General features: G+C 39.4%; 1 protein-coding gene across 1 annotated transcript in view; it reads right to left on the minus strand.

The window, feature by feature from the left end:
• Positions 1 to 12,491, minus strand: part of LOC107653271 (disintegrin and metalloproteinase domain-containing protein 11-like) — a 55,984-nt gene continuing 43,493 nt past the window's right edge. The window contains exons 18-26 of the mRNA XM_016439943.1: positions 8,885 to 8,965; positions 8,742 to 8,792; positions 8,342 to 8,405; positions 3,258 to 3,363; positions 3,010 to 3,129; positions 2,346 to 2,514; positions 1,699 to 1,813; positions 956 to 1,046; positions 1 to 107 (exon numbers count right to left, since the gene is read on the minus strand). Coding sequence (XP_016295429.1) covers positions 59 to 107; positions 956 to 1,046; positions 1,699 to 1,813; positions 2,346 to 2,514; positions 3,010 to 3,129; positions 3,258 to 3,363; positions 8,342 to 8,405; positions 8,742 to 8,792; positions 8,885 to 8,965 — 846 coding nt within the window. The 3' untranslated portion in view covers positions 1 to 58. The remainder of the gene's footprint in view (positions 108 to 955; positions 1,047 to 1,698; positions 1,814 to 2,345; positions 2,515 to 3,009; positions 3,130 to 3,257; positions 3,364 to 8,341; positions 8,406 to 8,741; positions 8,793 to 8,884; positions 8,966 to 12,491) is intronic.

Below are 12,491 nucleotides of genomic sequence, written 5' to 3' on the forward strand. Positions count from 1 at the left end.
GGCGAAGATGTGAAAACAACTGGTGCAATATGTGCTAGGTGGACATGGATGTATGAAATCACATCATGTCTTGTTGGGCAGTGTCATACCTTCCTCTTCTGATATTTCTGTAATCAAGAAACAAAACAGAGAGAGAAAAAATGGGATTAAATTATGCAAAAGTAAATGTCACATTAGAAATTGTGCTGCATTTCCCATAAAAGTAAGATCAAGACAGTAACTACTGCAGCCTATAAATAATAGGGCAATGCAATAAATAAAATGTTTTTAAGATTGTTTTATGCATTTCTGTGCATGACCGTGTATTTAATCAGAGTTATCAGAGAACTACTTTTTGCACTTGACACTAAACTACGGCCCTGTCCCAAATGGAGCACTTCATGTGCACTTGCGGTCTTACGGACTTACAATGACCGCCGCGTGTCCGTTAAGTTTCCTGTAGGGTGTCCCATTTGTCATTTTAGCATTCAGAAGGGTGCTCACGAGTGCCCCCCTTTGCGGCCGTTATGCGCCCTCGATCCTCACTTCTGCTGAGCCCGCACTGGGGCGAGTTCGCAGCAGACTTCTACCCAACAGTCAAAGCAGCTTTACGTCACAAAAGTGCGGACTCAGAGGCAGACTACGAGGGTTTAGGGTGACATTTGGGACAGGGCCTACACAGTTAAGGGTGGAGGAAATACTTTAAATGAGTTGCATATGTCAAAATAAGGTACTCCCTGGTCAGGCTTACTTTGTTTGCTTTCTAATCTCATGTTTCAGAATTATTTTTTGTTGTTGTTGATGTTAATAAAAACATTTTAGAAACCCTTATAAAAAAAAGTGGGAAAATACTCCCAGAACCAAGGCTGCTGAAAAAGCAGGAAGTCATTGTTGTGCTCTTTTACAACTGAAATAAGAAGTGAAAGAGGAAAATGCAACTCGAACAGCTTTTTTGCAGTAATTGTGGATGTCTTACTTGAAGCCCCAGCCTGTTCCTCCCAATACTATAGCTGCCAGCAGTATCGCTCCCGCTATTGAGCCAATGATGATGTTTGTACCACTCGGGCCTGTGGACAGACAGACAGAGAACTAAAAACATGGATTTGTCATTAGTTTTCTGTTATATTCTTGTTATATATTTTGAATCATGATTTTGTCATGTGCTTTCATTTTAAAGGTTAGTTTTTAGTCTAGTCTTGTTTCTTTTCTTCCTGTTTCCTGTAATAATTGATTTTAGCTTTGACTCAAACAGTGGGCTCATGCTCTCTGAAGGAGGCAGTGACATCTTGTGGTAACATTTGGTCTGACACTTCCAATTATTTGAGCTTCTAACCTATCAGAATCTTAGAAATGACTGATGATTTTGCATATACTTAGAAGTTAGTGGTTCCTAAACATTTTGAAATCAAGAGACTCCATTATAAATAAAAAATAAATACATAAATAACCAAAAGGTTTCCACATGAGCACACAGCATGGGACACACCAAAAGTCAAATACTCCAAAAACGTGACAAAAGGCCAATTGCGAACCCACTGATAAGCTGCTTGACCGATTTGATTTCCACACAGAATTCCTTGTTATATCTCTGAACCGTAAAGGCTCAGTGCTGAAGCTAACTGAAACCTGATTAAACATTAAAAAAATTCCATTCAAAAACAGGCAGAGACGCTAGTCCAACTAAAGCCGAACACCCGCATGACTGAATGTGTTGGGAACCTTTGTACTTCTCAGGACCGTCTGGAGGCTGGGGGTCTGGAATAGGGTCATATACACTGCAGTCCTTCCCAGTGTAGTCTGCATCGCAGATACACTTCACCTCATTACTGCATGTCTGAGACAGAGAGAGAGGCAGAGAATGTCATTAGCATAAAGATGGAAATAAATACCTTGGCTCATACACACTACAGTGTAACAAAACTTTCTGGACAGTTAAAGGTTCAGTGAGAAATACGGATGTAAGACAATTCTATTAATCTGACACATGGTGAACAGAGTCAACACTGTCAATTTTATCACTGCTTATTAAATTTGGAAAATCTTAAACTTACATCAGACACTTTGACAACCGGCTATTTTTCACTTAAGACAAACGATTGTATTTTCATTGTTTTTGTTTCTGAGTATTGTTTACTCTTGCTTACAGCAAAACTGACCATTATCTAAATCCCTTAATTTCTTTCTCGCATCAGACTTTTCAATATCCTGCAACATCTGATCATTTTTCATTAATACTTTTTTTAAAAATTGCTTACTCTCGCTTTGAACAAAACAGACCAATATTTTAAAAAAGGATGAGAGAATATACCCTACATAAACCCTCGAAACAGTATGTGACTGTGATTTCTCAAAGAAGAACAGCTCACCCCATGATCAGAGCACACGTGAGAAGAGGATGACCCAGGACAGGATGACAGGTTGAAGGTGGTGACCGGCAGACAGCGATGGTCCAGGCACATCATATTAGGACCACACGGCGTGCCGTCCTCCACGTACCCGAGATCAGTGCCATCTTCTAACACTGCATGACCCCCACTGAACATAAACAAACAGCTCAGTTTTACACACTAATGCACACTGCAAAGTAGGGATGGTTACTTGGAGCTCCTTCCTTTAAATAGAATAAAACAGAGGGGTCTGGAGATAAACAGTGTTTATTTTCTAACACACTCTCGTGGCAATTTTTAACTATTTCAAATGAATTTGTACAATCTCATCTGTATGTTTTTTTTGCTTTTTGCCCACTGATGAATTTAACGATTTAGAGTTTGTTTCCGTATGAATCACATTGTACAAATTCATAAGAAACCAACTCATAAAGTAATTGCATCCTCTCATGAGATTGGGTTATATCTTAAACTAAAAGAGCTATTTTTAAGACACTCATGGTGTGAGGTGCTGCAAAAGCAGCAACCAAATGCAGCAGTCAAAGTCCTAATTTCATTTTAACCAGCATCTTGATTTCCAGTAAAATTATCTGGACATGCTTAAAATAATTAACTATACCCAAGAAAAAATGTATGCATTTACCAACAATCCAGGTACTTGTTCTGATGGTAGATGGTAAGACTTGTGATTTCTCCATTTAAGTCTCCATACCGTGGTTTCGCTGTGATATTAGTGCATAATAAAAATCCGCACAACACATCCCTGTGAAAGAACACGGAAACAACAGTGGAACACAGACAAAGAGGGAAAAAATGAACTTTCCAGCAAAGGGAGAAATAATGATATCACTGAAAAGGTTAAAACAGTGTTCTGGTTGTTTATATACTCACTGTTTATTGCACTGAATCCAGCTGTGTGAGCTGCTGTCCTGACCACAGTTGCCACGCTCCGTACCTTCAATGTTCAGCTTCTCATAACACATGCGATCTGCTGCATCTAATGACACACACACAGTCAAATAAACCAAGCATTGTGCATGTGCAGTTTTAGTATTATTAGAATTAAACAAGAGATATGTACATGCACTTAAACTATAGTAGACACTATGGATGCGTTTACACTTGGCATTAATATGATCTGATCACCGTGATCCGATCAAGCAGATCGGATCATCAGTCAATCAGAACACTGCGCGTTTACACTTGGCAACATCAACTGACTTTTCTATCTGGATAACCGATCGGATCTGTCTTTCCCACGTAATATTTAAATAAGTCTGCAGAGAATGGCTTGGTGCAAAGTCAACCTGAAGTGGTGGGTTTTCTTTTGAAAAGCATTTTCAGTCGTGGGACATTTCACAAATCAAAGATAAGTGTAGGAGTCTCACTAGCGCTCCACACGATTGTTCTCCGTCTATTTTTCTGACAGATCGGGAGAGAGGGGGCGGCGTTTTGCATGATGTCGACCTGCGAATGCAGAAACGATGGCTGGATTGCGTTTACATTACACTGAGATCTGATCACAATGCATCCTCGACTACCTCTGGAGCAGGACACGCTGATCGGATGACATTCCGATCAGAAATACGTTAACACTTGTCTTTTCAATGTGTATGTGAACAATTTGTGAATTTTCCACTTTTCAAAAAACAAAAAAAACAAACAAAAACAACAACAACTGGATTTAAATATGAAGTTGATGTTTTGTGGCTCTTTTCTGTCATTGTTACAGTTTGGTTGTTTTTCAATTTATTAAACCTTACTATACACTGGAAAAAAAATATCACAGTAAATTTACAATAAAACTACCAGCTGTGGTTGCTAGAAACTGACCGTAAAAAAAATGGTGACATGAGGTAGTACGGGAAAGCATATTGGTAGGGTTGGGCGATATGAGCTAAAATTCATATCACGATATTTTAAACTGTCCAGGCGATATCGATATTAAATTGCAATATGAGAACAAAAAAATTACAGGCAAAATAGTTTAACCTTATATAACTAGAAAAAGTGAGGGATTAGACATAGACCTGAAAAGTCTTTTTTTATTGTGCCATTGTTTTTCTCAAAAAGTGCAAACGTGCAACATGAGGTAGGCCTGTATGAATTAAATTAAATTAAATATTGTGTGTTTGAGTTGGCCAGTGGTTCCCAAACTTTTTCTGCCGGGCCCCCCTTTTGTAGAGAAAAATATTTTAAAAATTTCTAACCATTTCTGATTATTATCAATGTTGTAAACATTTGTGCTGCTTAATATTTTTGAGGAAACAATTTTTTCACGATTCTCTTATGAATATTTGAAATGGTCCTTTGTGTCAGAGCGCTGGAGTTCATCAGAAATAGAACGCGGCATCAGTTTACTGTTATGGATTTGTCGGGTCGCGTCGCATCCACAGCAGAGAGCATCACTGGGTTCTATTTGCTTTTGTCAAATCGCGCCGCTCGCGTCTGGTATAGACACGTTATTTTGGTATTTGTGAATCTTATATATTCATAATCTGCTTTACGTTTACCTGTCACTGGTAGTCCTTTCACAAACTTGTAACTTTTATGCTTAGAGCAGAACCATACATTGTTCATTTATATTTCTACATGGCTCCCTGCAATACAAGTCTGATTCTTCAATTGCGCCATCTAGTGGTTTGTTATTGATACAACCACAACTTCTACAAATGATAACGGAGCGCTCAAGCGGGCAATGCGAGCCATGTTGAGGTAATTAAAATATGTCAAATTAATATTTTGCGCTCAATTATTTACTTAGACAAGTGGCCGCAAGATAAGCGGGAAAATTATGTAGTGTAGTCTTTATCACCCTGCAGAGGTTTCTTTTGCAAAATAATTTGCTGACTGTACACTATCCCTCAGCCTTGCCACGCCCCCCCAGTTCAACTGGAGTAGGCGATTTGTGCTCTATTAATTTGGTCTGTTACGATGCTCTATGTGTTTGATTACTAATGCCTGTGTAGCACGGTGTTGCACACAGAGGTAACAAACATTCAGCCTCGACTCTTTATCATCATTTGTGTTAAAATTTGCAAAGCATACTAAATTGAACAAAATTATATAAATGCAAAATTTGAATTCATGAATATATAACGGTATCTACGGTATAGCAAAATCCATATCATGGAACAACATAATACCGGTAGTCACTTTCATACCGGTATAGCGCCCACCCCTACATATTGGTGCCTGTATATTTTACAAATAACCATAAATTTCATTAAGTGATATAATGTTAATATGCCAAGTCACTTGAACTACCAAAAACTAAATTATTTATATAAAGTATAAACATGTGTCATACTGTCAGACCTATGTTCCTGTTTTGTTGTGTTTTCTCCCCATGTGCTCCCCATGACCCAGTTTCTCCCTCTCGATGCTTGTTTTCAGTTGGGTCTGGATGAGGAAACGATTCGCTGTAGTCTTCCTGCGTGTGAATTCTCTTTAGTCGAGTTGATTAATCTCATTCTGTATTTAAATGGTTCAAATTTTGAAGTAGAAGAAGTTAAGGGAAATGTGAATCATCCTCATCCAGCCCCCTCTGAAGCACACTTCGCCTTTCCAGATCACCCAATGCCGGGACCCTCCACATGCCTAACCAATGGTTCCGATCACCCATATCCTCCTGTGTTTCCTCGAGCCCGTAAGTGAGTTTCCATCAGCGCTGAAATCCGCCTCCCTTCCTCCGTTTCCAGCTCCCAGAACCATTCCGGTCCTCAGCCCAGAACCAGCGGCTGCTCCACTGTCAAGCCCGCCGGCCGATTCACTCCCAAGCCCTTTGATGACAGCAACTTTCTCCTTCACCTTAAACCAAAAGAGGAGCATGAGGAGGAAGAGACGGTTTTCAACCCTGATCCACTCTCCAGAGTCCGCTCCAGTGTCGGCTCCAGCCCCCGAGTCTGCTCATTTCATCAAGTTCAGTCCAGAATCCACGACAGTCCAAACAAATTAGAGTCCGTTCCAAGCCCAAAGAGGGCTCCTATCCCTACGTCCGACCCAGAGAGGGCTCCTGTCCCCACGTCCGGCCCAGGGAGGGCCTCCGATCCCGAGTCAAGCCCAGAGAGGGCTCCTGTTCTCACGTCAAGCCCAGAGAGGGCTCCTGTTCCCACGTCAAGCCCAGAGAGGTCTGCTGTTCCCGCGTCTGGCCCAGGGAGGGCCTCCGATCCTGAGTCAAGCCCAGAGAGAGCTGTTGTTCCCCCGTCTGGCCGCCTAAACTGCCTGCTCTGCCATGGTCTCCTGAACTGCCTGCTCCGCCATGGCATCCTGAACTGCCTGCTCCACCATGGCCTCCTGAACTGCCTGTTCCGCCATGGCCTCCTGAACTGCCTTTTCCGCCATGGACTCCTGAACGGCCTGTTCCGCCATGGCATCCTGAACTGCCTGCTCCGCCATGGCCTCCTGAACTGCCTGTTCCGCCATGGCCTCCTGAACTGCTTGCTCCACCATGCCCTCCTGAACTGCCTGCTCCGCCATGGCCCCCTGAACTGCCTGCTCCGCCATGGCATCCATTGTATGTGGCGCGAGGACGCGCCTTCCAGGAGGGGGAGGTGATGTCAGACCTATGTTCCTGTTTTGTTGTGTTTTCTCCCCATGTGCTCCCCATGACCCAGTTTCTCCCTCTCGTTTGATTAGTCATTTGGTTCAGGTGTGTCTCGTCAATTACCCTCGCTTCGGCTTGTGTATATATAGTGGTGTCTGTTCCTGGTTTCCTTTGTCCAGTGTTAATGTCATTTTGTTCACGTCCATGCAATGTGCTATGTGTGTGTTCCTGCCTGCCCTGTGTTCCCTTTTGTTTTGGATCATTAAAGACTGTTCCATGTGCCGAATATTTTATTCTAGTGATGAGCTTAGAAGTTTAATGTTACTGCTGACAAAGTAGTGACCTGTAAATATCAGGTTTGTTGTGTATTTACTGTCTCAGAGACCTATTTCTTAATCATTTACAGTATTTTTTATATTTTTTATATTCAGTGATGATTTGATTTTACAGAAAACAGCCATAATTGTTCATGTACAAAATGTATTTTAAAATAATTGATACGTTACACTTTATATGTACTAATATGTGTAACGTTACTTTCATGTGACACTTTCCCTGACAAATACAACTGAAAATTTCTTCTTTGCCATTCTGGTTGAAATCAGTAGTACAAGTCACTAATGTTGATGGAGATGTTGGTGAGTAAAATGGGTAGTTCTATAGAGTATGTGTCAAGCTTATCAGTGATGGAAAGATTTTCTTTCAAATTGATGTTTTAAAAACATGTTTCTTTTAAAATAACATTGGATACTAACTAACAACTAGGGACTAACAATGAACAATACATTTATAGCATTAATTCATCCAGGTTACTCTTAATTATATGGTATATTATTAATTTGTAATAATTTTTTAAATTATATTTTAATAACCCATATTTATGAGTTGCAAGCAGACATTTTTAAAACAAAAAAAATAATTTTCAAAATGATTCATTGCACTATTTTAAAATCACTATGTAATCACAGCCATCATTTGATGCCATGCAAACCAATATCTGAATAGGAGCAAGTAATCTAAGGAAATTCATCTGACAAATTCATACAGCTCTAATATCCTGTCTGGTGCAGGTTATCAATATTAGCACAGTCCAGTTGCTTCTCCTCGTCTGTGCCTCTATCATCACTCTTTTCTACAACCTCTTCAAATCAGCTGAGTGCAGAGTTCTGCAGGCATCTTACGTTTCATTAATCATTACTCTCTTTGTTTACATGAATATATTTAGATGCCTGACGAAGCATTATATGAATCATGTAAAATTAAAGACTGGAGATTTAACAAAAAATCTAAACAGTATAGATCTACACTGACTAAAACAATTATCAGCAGCTGGTATCAATCAAAATTTCTATATCCATAGTTAATATTCATTCCTAATAATATTCATTATAAACAATACATATTGTACAATATAAGAGATGCTACTCACTGTGGCTCCAGAGCACCTGACACTGGGCATCCCTGGTCTTGCAGCGACCCCCATAGCAGCGCCCCTGACAGAGCAAGAAGAGAGTACATCAGCATACCGTCTACACATATACACTCAGCCTGACTTACACTTTTGAACACTTTTGTGTCCATATACTGAAAAGTTTAACTAAGTTCAAGCCAACTGCCAAATCGGCCAGCACAACAAACAAAATAAATTACTGAGTGCCCCTCACTGGAACATTTAAATTCATTTTAATTTAAATCTTATCCATGTAATTGTTTAACGAGATATGTCTGCCAGTGTTATGCAGTAAATAATGTAAACAACAATGCTTAGTACTATGGTTGCAAGAAACATGTAAGGTTCATATTAGACAGAAAAACAGAAATGATTTTACCAGTCCAGCATTGCACATGTAACCATCCAGTTTGTGGACATTATGTGGACACTGTTTGAGAAATGAATGAGAAGGATGTGTAAATTTCTTACATTATTATGATTATTATTATTATGATAACAATGATTTAAATGTATAATTACTTTACTCGAATCGCCAGTGCATGTTTCCGGCACATCACAGTCATTCACTGCATCCCTGCAGATCACTCCTCTCTGCTCATACTGCAACACACAAACAAAATGAATCACACTAAATTATAAAAAAAAGATCGACTGATGACTAGTCCCTTCAAAAATGAATAGTGCACCCTCATACTCTTCCAAAGCTGTATAGGCCAATTCACACTGCACCAACAGACAGCAACAGACACGTTTGTCTGGTTTTGTCAGATCAGTGTTACCCTGTCAGCATCCGTTGGCATTGGTTAGTGTCTATTTTTGATGTAGAATCAGCATTTGGGATGTCTTGGAATGTCTGAAAAGTGACATACTGTAATCTGGTGACAGTGGCTATTGATGTGCATCTGCCGGTGCAGTGTGAATTGGCCTTATGACTTTCTTTCTTCTGTGGAACACAATAGGAGAAATTTTAAACAACATATTGATGGGAGAAACATGCTGAAATTTAAAAAGTTATTCACTGATCCTTCTCTCCAGTGAACGCACAGCTCCATTGTAGATTGGATAATGGAGTCAACTAACTTAGAAGAGTCTGATTTGTGAATGAATCATTGAGGCTGTTTTGTGACATGAGGTGGCAACTGCCACCCTAAGAGAAAACATTGCTACCTCTACATTAGTATGCCAATGTATTAAATATAAATCTTAGTATTTTCCTGGACCAATTAGCATTTCAAACTTCTCTTTTTCTAGCTGCCAGATTGGCGCTTGCAAGATAAAAGTTTTCCCGGTGACAACAATAGATGTACCTAACAAGATCAAGTCAGTAATCAAAGGCTTTTCAAAGTCTATTTATAAATTAAAAATCAATTAAAAATATTGTATATTCTCCTTGTTCTTCTTTGCATTATTAACTTGATGGTTTTAAATGTACAGTATAATGTGCTAAATGCATTTTTAATAAGGGATGACTTGGGGTCATGGCTTAATTTTGTTGCGTTTACATTGTTGTTGCATTGAGTTTCAAATGGACTCATTTAGAATTGCCTGTTTAACTTAATTCTTGGGAAAAAATTGCATCTGTACTGGAAATAAGTGTTGTCGTTTTTAAAAATTTTTTTATCATGATGAGGTGATTTGAGGGAAATGACTGAATGAGTTAATATCACTGAGATAATATGCTCAAATGTACCGCTGGGTGTAGAATAGAAACCATCCGACAGTACATCTAAAAGTATTATCTCAACAAGTCAGTGGTCTGAGTGGCCATATACTGTAAGCTACAAACAAGTAAAATGGTATTTCTTCATAGATTCTTTTTTTAGTGGTGCTTCAATATGTAGAGATGAAAATGTGATGAAATAATGACTGATAAAAAAATAACTTGGGTAGAAAGCTGGTTGCTGCTGGGTTTTTCTTTGTTGGAAAGACATTTTCTTATCCAGATCTTACATCCATTGAAAATGGCTTAAAGTGCAGCGGAATATGCATGACAGTGTATCAAAGGAGCTTCAGTAACTTAGTGGCAACACACTGGGCTTGCAAATATTTAATGTTGCAATGTCATGAATGGATTGCCTGTATTTGGTAAGTACTAAGGGGGGAAAAAAAACAATAAAACTTCATGATCCATGGAAGCGAAAGGTATGTTGGCCCAAATTGGAAGTCTTGTGCTCTTCCAAAAAGTGTTAAGTGACATTTATATTTTGTCTGAGAAGCTAAAGTCTAAATCTGTTGACCACTCCAAGGCTGTTGAACTCATTGATTCACTATAAAACAGCGATGCAGTGAATCCTTTTTTGGAGGATGTTTCTTTGAACAGTTCAAGCTTTACAAAATAGCTGTTATATTACCAATAATCAGTGCCACATGTGATCAGAGTTTTTTTTAGCTCTGAAGAATCACCTAAGGTCTACAGTAGCAGAGATTAGATTGTTGAGTTTGGCTGTTCTCAGCATTGAGTCAAAACACACCAAGGTCTTGAATTTAGATGACTTTGTGAAAAGATTTGCTAAACAATTCATTCCTTTAGAACTGCAGAACTGTCAACGGTAGAAAATATGTCTGCAATTGTACATGGCATGTCTCTTTTAGTTTAGTCTTTTATTTTTAAGTTTATCAAAGTCATGTTTCTTGTTTTGATATGTGATCTTGCCATGTGAATACTTTGCTTCATGTGTAACGTTTTCATTAGGTATATGTGCACTGTGCAGACCGATCGGTGTATAACATCCAAGTATCGTGAGAGCGATTGGAAAGCATACAGAGCCATCTGCTCTTTATAGGTCTCACAGTACTTTGATGTCATATACCGATAAGTCTGCGCAGCGCTGCTTTAAGTCGAACCTTTAGATTTGTTTTCTTATCAGTTTTTTTGTCACTTGTTGGTGGTCAGTATAATAGTTTGTGTAAAACTCAGGAGATACATCAAAAGTTAAAGGGGTCATATGACGTTGCTAAAAAGAACATTATTTGGTGTAATGAAATGTGTTTATGTGGTTTAAGGTTCAAAAAACACATTATTTTCCACATACTAAACATTATTGTTGCTCCTCTATGCCCCGCCTTTCTGAAAAGCGTTGATTTTTACAAAGCTCATCGTTCTGAAAAGCGAGGTGTACGCTGATTGGCCAGCTATCCAGTGCAGTGTGATTGGCCGAATATCTCAAGCGTGTGTACAAGAATATCTCTTTGGGTTTGAGACTTTAGTTTTTGCAACTTTAGGGATCTTATCTATTCACGAACAGCTTGTAACAGTCCAAAGAGAAAGGAAAACTTGAAATCGCATCATATGACCCCTTTAAAGGTCCCATATTGTCAAAACTGAATTTTCCTGGCTTTTTTCATGATAACTGAGGTCTATGTAACTACCATATAAGTTTCAAAACAGTCAATCCACAGTCAAATGCACACAGCCTGCATAAAGTAGCTGTGATTTTTCACGAACCGTTGTGACTTCCATAAAAAGGTGACGTCAGAACTACTCAGTCACCCCCTTTAGTCACCACCCCGAGCACTGCCCACCGTCCCACTCTCCTTTTGCCAAACCCCAGACAACATCGCGTCCATGCTTTTGCTGAGCAAGGACAACACGGATGTCACCCATCCGCATTTGTACAAACGCTCGGCTGGTCAGGTTTGTATTTACTGCATTCGGTGTTTGAAAAAAAAACAAAAACATGAATTACCATTCTGAAACATCCTGTTGCAAGAGCGTTTGAGGAGGTGGTTGGTTGTCTCCTGTCGTCGCCAATTCAGGGTCTGAGTTCGGCTCAAACATGTAAGCTCGGACAACATTTCCCTCAGCAGTGACCATCATTACCGGTGTTTCTATTGACCTTACTTGTGAGTATCACCAAGCCACAGCAGGCTACAGCATACATGACCCTAGTTACCTGTGGTTGGCCTGGCCGTGCGTCACTCAGAAAACAACAGGCAGGTTTTGAGTGCAGGAAAATACAGTACAGAATACAGAAACCAAATACCACATCGCCAATCTGGAATTATTTCCATTCATGTCACCCATCCGCATTTGTACAAACGCTCGGCTGGTCAGGTTTGTATTTACTGCATTCGGTGTTTGAAAAAAAAACAAAAACATGAATTACCATTCTGAAACATCCTGTTG

Source organism: Sinocyclocheilus anshuiensis, unplaced genomic scaffold, assembly GCF_001515605.1.
Source record: "Sinocyclocheilus anshuiensis isolate Anshui unplaced genomic scaffold, SAMN03320099.WGS_v1.1 scaffold151, whole genome shotgun sequence".
In the NCBI taxonomy this organism is placed as follows: domain Eukaryota; kingdom Metazoa; phylum Chordata; class Actinopteri; order Cypriniformes; family Cyprinidae; genus Sinocyclocheilus; species Sinocyclocheilus anshuiensis.